The sequence below is a fragment of the Nerophis ophidion genome, linkage group LG26 (genome assembly GCF_033978795.1).
Source record: "Nerophis ophidion isolate RoL-2023_Sa linkage group LG26, RoL_Noph_v1.0, whole genome shotgun sequence".
Lineage (NCBI taxonomy): Eukaryota > Metazoa > Chordata > Actinopteri > Syngnathiformes > Syngnathidae > Nerophis > Nerophis ophidion.
In genome coordinates, this window is record NC_084636.1 from 3,053,416 (window position 1) to 3,063,415 (window position 10,000).

General features: G+C 28.2%; 1 protein-coding gene across 1 annotated transcript in view; it reads right to left on the reverse strand.

Annotated features, from left to right (window-relative positions):
* The window catches only part of szt2 (SZT2 subunit of KICSTOR complex), a 222,500-nt gene that overhangs the window by 182,554 nt on the left and 29,946 nt on the right, over positions 1 to 10,000 (reverse strand). The window contains exon 15 of the mRNA XM_061887771.1: positions 8,400 to 8,624. Coding sequence (XP_061743755.1) covers positions 8,400 to 8,624 — 225 coding nt within the window. The remainder of the gene's footprint in view (positions 1 to 8,399; positions 8,625 to 10,000) is intronic.

A 10,000-nucleotide genomic window follows, 5' to 3' on the forward strand; every position in this document is an offset into this window, starting at 1 on the left:
CTCACCCTTGGCCAAACTACAAAAAAAAAAAACGTGACTTATAGTCCGAAAAATACAGTAATAATGAATTGTTTTAAATGACCATGTTTTTTTTTTGTTGTTTTTTTTGTTTGTTTATAGTTTGGCCATGTCTCACCCTTGGCCAAACTACAAAAAAAAACGTGATTTATAGTCCGAAAAATACAGTAATAATGAATCAGTTTTGTTTTAAATGACCATGTTTTTTTTTTTGTTTTTTTTTTGTATATTTATAGTTTGGCCATGTCTCACCCTTGGCCAAACTACAAAAAAAACGTGACTTATAGTCCGAAAAATACAGTAATAATGAATCAGTTTTGTTTTAAATGACCATGTTTTTTTTTTTTTTGTATATTTATAGTTTGGCCATGTCTCACCCTTGGCCAAACTACAAAAAAAAAAACGTGACTTATAGTCCGAAAAATACTGTAATAATGAATCAGTTTTGTTTTAAATGACCATGTTTTTTTGTTTTGTTTATAGTGTGGCCAGTCTCACCCTTGGCCAAACTACAAAAAAAAAACGTGATTTATAGTCCGAAAAATACAGTAATAATGAATCAGTTTTGTTTTAAATGACCATGTTTTTTTTTTTTTTTTTTTTTGTATATTTATAGTTTGGCCATGTCTCACCCTTGGCCAAACTACAAAAAAAAAAACGTGACTTATAGTCCGAAAAATACTGTAATAATGAATCAGTTTTGTTTTAAATGACCATGTTTTTTTGTTTTGTTTATAGTGTGGCCATGTCTCACCCTTGGCCAAACTACAAAAAAAAACGTGACTTATAGTCCGAAAAATACAGTAATAATGAATCAGTTTTGTTTTAATTACCATGTTTTTTTTTTGTTTGTTTATAGTTTGGCCATGTCTCACCCTTGGCCAAACTACAAAAAAAAAAGTGATTTATAGTCCGAAAATACAGTAATAATGAATCAGTTTTGTTTTAAATGACCATGTTTTTTTGGTTGTTTTTTTTTTGTATATTTATAGTTTGGCCATGTCTCACCCTTGGCCAAACTACAAAAAAAAAACGTGACTTATAGTCCGAAAAATACAGTAATAATGAATCAGTTTTGTTTTAAATGACCATGTTTTTTTTTTTGTTTGTTTATAGTTTGGCCATGTCTCACCTTGGCCAAACTACAAAAAAAAATGTGATTTATAGTCCGAAAAATACAGTAATAATGAATCAGTTTTGTTTTAAATGACCATGTTTTTTTTTTTTTTTTTTTTTTGTATATTTATAGTGTGGCCATGTCTCACCCTTGGCCAAACTACAAAAAAAGAAAAACGCGACTTACAGTCCGGAAAATACTGTAATAATGAATCAGTTTTGTTTTAAATGACCATGTTTTTTTGTTTTGTTTATAGTGTGGCCATGTCTCACCCTTGGCCAAACTACAAAAAAAAAAAAAAACGCGACTTATAGTCCGGAAAATACAGTAATAATGAATCAGTTTTGTTTTAAATAGTTGACCTATTACTTCACATCAAATACTCCACTTTGAAGTGTTTTTTTTATGAAAAATGTTGCATATTTACTGTGTTTGCCAATAAAAAAAGTGTTCTGTAGCAAACAACAGCATTTAACAAACAAAAGAAAACATGAAAAAAATCATAAAAGAGTGGAATGAATAAGCTTATAGGTAAAATATAATGAGAAAAAGTTGCAATGTTGACTCTAATTACACCATTTTGTTTTTCTTTAAAAACTGTCCCCGCTCACAAAATACCGTATTTTTTGGACTATAAGTCACAGTCTTCTCCGCAGTCCAGCGGGGGGTGAGACCCGGCTTAAAACAAAAAAAATAAAAGAATAAAAATAAAAATAAAATAAACTTTTTTTTTTTGTTTTTTTTGTTTGTTTATAGTGTGGCCATGTCTCACCACCGGCTAAACTACAAAAAAAAAACGCGACTTATAGTCCGGAAAATACAGTAATAATGAATGAGTTTTGTTTTAAATAGTTGACCTATTACTTCACATCAAATACTCCACTTTGAAGTGTTTTTTTATGGAAAAATGTTGCATATTTACTGTGTTTGCCAATAAAAAAAGTGTTCTGTAGCAAACAACAGCATTAACAAACAAAAGAAAACATTAAAAAAATCATAAAAGAATGGAATAAATAAGCTTATAGGTAAAATATAATGAGAAAAAGTTGCAATGTTGACTAATTACACCATTTGTTTTTCTTTAAAACTGTCACCGCTCACAAAATACCGTATTTTTTGGACTATAAGTCGCAGTCTTCTCCACAGTCCAGCGGGGGGTGAGACCCGGCTAAAACAAAAAAATAAAAGAATAAAAATAAAAATAAAATAAACATTTTTTTTGTTTGTTTATAGTTTTGCCATGTCTCACCACCGGCTAAACTACAAAAAAAACGCGACTTATAGTCGGGAAAATACAGTAATAATGAATCAGTTTTGTTTTAAATAATTGACCTATTACTTCACATTAAATACTCCACTTTGAAGTGTTTTTTTGTGGAAAAATGTTGCATATTTACTGTGTTTGCCAATAAAAAAGTGTTCTGTAGCAAACAGCATTAAACAAACAAAAGAAAACATGAAAAATATTCTAAAAAAAAAAGTATAATAGACATACAAAACTTGAAGTTGATCCATAGATTTATGCGTTTAATGTAAAAATATTTAAATAAAATCATGTATGATTCATTTTGAACACTTTTGGATCCCTGAGATTTTTTGTGGGTTTTTTTCTGAAAACTGTCATGACTCAAAAAATAAATAAAAATGAATCAAAATGAATGTTTTAAATTATTGACAGCTTCCGATGACTTCACATCAAATATTCCACTTTGACAGGGTTTTTTGTGGGAAAATTATGCATATTTACTGTGTTTGCCCTTAAAAAAAAGTGTTCTATAACAAAAAACAGCATGAAACAAACAAAAGAAAACATGAAAAAAATCATAAAAAGTACAATCGACATACACAACTTGAAGTTGATCTAGAGATTTAAGCGTTTATAGTAAAAAATAAATAAATACAATAATGTATGACCAATTTTGAACAGTTTTGGATCCCTGAGATTTTAGTGTTTTTTTCTGAAACTGTCATGACTGAAAAAATAAAAAATTATCAATATGAATGTTGTTTTAAATGATTGAAGGCTCCGATGACTTCACATCAAATATTCCACTTTGAAGTGTTTTTAGTGGAAAATGTTGCATATTTACTGTGTTTGACATTAAAAAAAGTGTTATGTAACAAAAAACAACATTAAACAAACAAAAAAAAGCATGAAAAAATCCTTAAAAAAAAGGTATAATTGACATACAAAACTTGAAGTTGATCCATAGATTTATGCGTTTAGAGTAAAAAAAAATTAAATAAAATCATGTATCACTTATTTTGAGCACTTTTGGTCCCTGAGATTTTTGTGGGGGTTTTTCTGAAAACTGTCATGACTCAAAAAAAAAAAAACTTAATCAAAATGAATGTTTTAAATTATTGAGGGCTCCGATGACTTCACATCAAATATTCCACTTTGACAGGGTTTTTTGTGGGAAAATTATGCATATTTACTGTGTTTGACATTAAAAAAAGTGTTATACAACAAAAAAAACAGCATTAAACAAACAAAAGAAAGCATGAAAAAATCCTTAAAAAAAAGGTATAATTGACATACAAATCTTGAAGTTGATCTTGAGGTGTATGCGTTTAAAGTAAAAAAAAATGAAAATAAACTAATGTATGACTTATTTTGAACACTTTTGGATCCCAAAAATTTTTTGTGGGTTTTTTTCTGAAAATTGTCACGACTCAAAAAATAGAAATTAATCAAAATGAATGTTTTAAATTAGTGACGGCTCCGATGACTTCACATCAAATATTACACTTTGACAGGGTTTTTTGTGGGAAAATTATGCATATTTACTGTGTTTGCCATTAAAAAAAAGTGTTCTATAACAAAAAACAGCATTAAACAAACAAAAGAAAACATGAAAAAATCATAAAAAGGTACAATCGACATACAAAACTTGAAGTTGATCTTGAGGTTTATGCATTTGAAGTAAAAAAAATTGAAAATAAACTAATGTATGACTTATTTTGAACACTTTTGGATCCCTAAAATTTTTTGTGGGTTTTTTCTGAAAATTTTCACGACTCAAAAAAAAAAAATTAATCAAAATGAATGTTTTAAATTAGTGACGGCTGCGATGACTTCACATCAAATATTCCACTTTGACAGGGTTTTTTGTGGGAAAATTATGCATATTTACTGTGTTTGCCCTTAAAAAAAGTGTTCTATAACAAAAAACAGCATGAAACAAACAAAAGAAAACATGAAAAAATCATAAAAAGGTACAATCGACATTTAAGCGTTTATAGAGATTTAAGCGTTTATAGTAAAAAATAAATAAATACAATAATGTATGACCTATTTTGAACAGTTTTGGATCCCTGAGATTTTTAGTGTTTTTTTTTCTGAAAACTGTCATGACTCAAAAAATAAAAAATTATCAATATGAATGTTGTTTTAAATTATTGAAGGCTCCGATTACTTCATATCAAACATTCCACTTTGAAGTGTTTTTTGTGGGAAAATGTTGCATATTTACTGTGTTTGACATTAAAAAAGTGTTATGTAACAAAAAAACAGCATTAAACAAACAAAAGAAAACATGAAAAAATCCTATAAAAAAAAAGGTATAATTGACATACAAACTTGAAGTTGATCTTGAGGTGTATGCGTTTAAAGTAAAAAAAAAATTTTTAAATAAACTAATGTATGACTTATTTTGAACACTTTTGGATCCCTGAGATTTTTTGTGTTTTTTTTTCTGAAAATTGTCATTACTCAAAAAATAAAAATTAATCAAAATGAATGTTTTAAATTATTCCACTTTGACAGGGTTTTTTGTGGGAAAATGATGCATATTTACTGTGTTTGCCATTAAAAAAAAGTGTTCTATAACAAAAAACAGCATGAAACAAACAAAAGAAAACATGAAAAAAATCATAAAAAAGTACAATCGACATACACAACTTGAAGTTGATCTAGAGATTTAAGCGTTTATAGTAAAAAAATAAATAAATACAATAATGTATGACCTATTTTGAACAGTTTTGGATCCCTGAGATTTTTAGTGTTTTTTTTCTGAAAACTGTCATGACTCAAAAAATAAAAAATTATCAATATGAATGTTGTTTTAAATTATTGAAGGCTCCGATTACTTCACATCAAATATTCCACTTTGAAGTGTTTTTAGTGGGAAAATGTTGCATATTTACTGTGTTTGACATTAAAAAAAGTGTTATGTAACAAAAAACAGCATTAAACAAACAAAAAAAAGCATGAAAAAATCCTTTAAAAAAAAGGTATAATTGACATACAAAACTTGAAGTTGATCCATAGATTTATGCGTTTAGAGTAAAAAAAAATTAAATAAAATCATGTATCACTTATTTTGAACACTTTTGGTCCCTGAGATTTTTGTGGGGGTTTTTCTGAAAACTGTCATGACTCAAAAAAAAAAAAACTTAATCAAAATGAATGTTTTAAATTATTGAGGGCTCCGATGACTTCACATCAAATATTCCACTTTGACAGGGTTTTTTGTGGGAAAATTATGCATATTTACTGTGTTTGTCATTAGAAAAAGTGTTATACAACAAAAAAACAGCATTAAACAAACAAAAGAAAGCATGAAAAAATCCTTAAAAAAAAAGGTATAATTGACATACAAATCTTGAAGTTGATCTAGAGGTTTATGCGTTTAAAGTAAAAAAAAATGAAAATAAACTAATGTATGACTTATTTTGAACACTTTTGGATCCCTAAATTTTTTTGTGGGTTTTTTTCTGAAAATTGTCACGACTCAAAAAATAAAAATGAATCAAAATGAATGTTTTAAATTAGTGACGGCTCCGATGACTTCACATCAAATATTCCACTTTGACAGGGTTTTTTGTGGGAAAATTATGCATATTTACTGTGTTTGCCATTTTAAAAAAGTGTTCTATAACAAAAAACAGCATTAAACAAACAAAAGAAAACATGAAAAAATCATAAAAAGGTACAATCGGCATACACAACTTGAAGTTGATCTAGAGATTTAAGCGTTTATAGTAAAAAATAAATAAATACAATAATGTATGACCTATTTTGAACAGTTTTGGATCCCTGAGATTTTTAGTGTTTTTTTTCTGAAAACTGTCATGACTCAAAAAATAAAAAATTATCAATATGAATGTTGTTTTAAATTATTGAAGGCTCCGATGACTTCACATTAAATATTCCACTTCGAAGTGTTTTTTGTGGGAAAATGTTGCATATTTACTGTGTTTGACATTAAAACAGTGTTATATAACAAAAATAACAGCATTAAACAAACAAAAGAAAACATGAAAAAATCCTATAAAAAAAAAGGTATAATTGACATACAAACTTGAAGTTGATCTTGAGGTGTATGCGTTTACAGTAAAAAAAAAAATTGAAAATAAACTAATGTATGACTTATTTTGAACACTTTTGGATCCCTGAGATTTTTTGTGTTTTTTTTCTGAAAATTGTCATTACTCAAAAAATAAAAATTAATCAAAATGAATGTTTTAAATTATTGACGGCTCCGATGACTTCACATCAAATATTCCACTTTGACAGGGTTTTTTGTGGGAAAATTATGCATATTTACTGTGTTTGCCATTAAAAAAAGTGTTCTGTAACAAAAAACAGCATGAAACAAACAAAAGAAAACATGAAACAAATCATAAAAAGGTACAAACTACATCGACTACTTGAAGTTGATCTAGAGATTTAAGCGTTTATAGTAAAAAATAAATAAATACAATAACGTATGACCTATTTTGAACAGTTTTGGATCCCTGAGATTTTTAGTGTTTTTTTTCTGAAAACTGTCATGACTCAAAAAATAAAAAATTATCAATATGAATGTTGTTTTAAATTATTGAAGGCTCCGATGACTTCACATCAAATATTCCACTTCTAAGTGTTTTTTGTGGGAAAATGTTGCATATTTACTGTGTTTGACATTAAAACAGTGTTATATAACAAAAATAACAGCATTAAACAAACAAAAGAAAACATAAAAAAAAAAAAAAAAAAGGTATAATTGACATACAAACTCTAAGTTGATCTTGAGGTTTATGCATTTAAAGTAAAAAAAAATTGAAAATAAACTAATGTATGACTTATTTTGAATACTTTTGGATCCCTGAGATTTTTTGTGGGGTTTTTTTCTGAAAATTGTCAGGACTCAAAAAATAAAAAATTATCAAAATGAATGTTTTAAATTAATGACGGCTCCGATGACATCACATTAAATATTCCACTTTGACAGGGTTTTTAGTGGGAAAATGTTACATAATTACTGTTTTCCATTAAAAAACTGTTCTATAACAAAAAACTGCATTAAACAAAGGAAAACATGAAAAAAAATCATAAAAAGGTATAATAGACATATAAAACTTGAAGTTGATCCAGATATTTAAGCGTTTATAGTAAAAAAAAAAATTTAAAAAATAATGTATGACTTATTTTGAACAGTTTTGGGTCCCTGAGACTTTTAGTTGGGTTTTTTTCTTAAAACTGTCATTGCACAAAAAATAATAATTAATCAAAATTAATGTTGTTTTAAATAATTAACATATTGAAGGCTCCGATTACTTCACATCAAATATTCCACTTTTAAGTGTTTTTTGTGGAAAAATGTTGTACATTTACCGTGTTTGCCATTAAAAAAGGTGTTCTGTGAAAAAAAAAAACAGCATTAAACTAACAAAAGAAAACATGAAAAAAATCATTAAAAAAACGTATAATTGACACAGAAAACGAAGTTGGTCTCGAGATTTAAGCATTTAATGTAAAAAAAAAATTCCCAAAAATTTAATAATGTATGACTTATTTTTAACACTTGGGATCTTTCTATTTTTTTTCCTAAAAACTGTCATGGCTCAAAAAAACAGGAAAAAAAAATTTAAAAAAAAGTATAAACACAAAAAACTTGAAGTTGAGCTAAAGATTTAAGCATTTAAAGTAAAAAAAATATTTTTTAAAAATCATGTATAATTTTTCATAAGTGTTTTTGCCATTAAGGGTTTTCTTTAACAAAAAGGGCATAAAATATTAAAGAACAGATTAAAAGAGTTGAATTTTTTTAATAAATTACTTTTTTTTTTACCTTTTTTTGGGTCTCAAGGATCAAAACTTGAGGAGTCTTAAACTGTTAAATAAATCTATACACTGTATTGTAATGGTTTTAAAAATGAAATATATCACAATGGTCTCCACATGCTTTCATTTTTCAATGTGTGGCCCTTAGTGGCCAAAGTTTGGACACCCCTGGTCTATAATGAATGACATTAGGATTAAAAAAAAAAAAAGTCATTCCTTTAGCTTTACTGACCGAATGAGCAGCTTCTCCAGGGGCTTGTTGAGGACCACCACACACGGGCGGTCCGACAGCGCCTGCTTGGGAGCGGAGAGCGAGGGCGACTTGGACGGCGACGGGTGCCCCGCGGCCTTCCTCTTGGTCTTGGGCGTGGCCTCTTTGTTTTGAACGCGATGCGGGAAGCGTAGCTTGAGGATCTGCTCTCTCAGCTCGTCCACAATCTGGCAGGGGACACAATCCGGCAGCGTGCAGTACAATCCATTAAATACAAAAGCAGTGAAGTTGTCACGTTGTGTAAATGGTAAATAAAAAGAGAATACAATGATTTGCAAATCCTTTTCAACTTATGAATAGACTGCAAAGACAAGATATTTAACGTTGGAACTGAAAAACATGGACAATATATAATCAATTAAGAATAATTACAAATAAGAATTGCAATTAATTTAAAAATAGATTTTTTTTTTTGTTGACACCCCAAATGATTTTTCTGTAAAATGGTTATAAGAAACATTGTTATAAGTACACCTCTGCATAAAATGGTGTACTTATTGAGGTGGCGACTTGTCCAGGGTGTACCCTGCCTTCCGCCCGATTGTAGCTGAGATAGGCGCCAGCGCCCCCCGCAACCCCGAAAGGGAATAAGCGGTAGAAAATGGATGGATGGATGGATTATTTATAGTAAAGAAAAGAAAAAAAATATGGAGATCAACTTATAACAAAGAACAACTTTATTAACATTGTTTTTTTTTAAGTTTTAAATTGCATTAATTTGCCACCCCTAACGATTTGTCTAAAAAATGGTTATAAGTACACCTCTGCATAAAATGGTATACTCATTAATAGTCGAGAAAATAAACATAGAGATCAACTTATAACAAGGAACAACTTTATTAACATTGTTTTTTTTTAAGTTTTAAATTGCATTAATTTGCCACCCCTATTTACTTGTCTGGAAAATTGTTATGAGTACACCTCTGCATAAAATGCTATACTTATTAATAGTAAAGAGCAGAAACAAAATATATAGATCAACTTATAAGAAGGAGCAACTTTTTTTTAGAGTTTTAAAGGGAATTAATTTGCCACCCCTAATGATTTGTCTAAAAAATGGTTATAAGTACACCTCTACATACAATGGTATACTTATTAGTAAAGAAAATAAACAGAGATTAACTTAAAACAAGGAACAACTTTATTAACATTGTTTTTATAGAATTATAAAGTGCATTAATTTTCCACCCCTAATGATTTTTCAAGAAAATTGTTATGAGTACACCTCTGCATAAAATGGTATACTTATTAATAGTAAAGAAAATAAACAAAATATATAAATCAACTTATAAGAAGGAACAACTTTTTTTAGAGTTTTAAAGTGCATTCATTTGTCACCCCTATTGACTTGTCTAGAAAATTGTTATTAGTACACCTTTGCATAAAATGGTGTACTTATTAATAGTTAAGAAAATAAAACAAATATGGAGATCAACTTATAACAAAGAACAACTTTATTAACATTGTTCTTTTTAAGTTTTAAAGTGCATTAATTTGCCACCCCTAATGATTTGTCTAAAAAATGGTTATAAGTACACCTCTG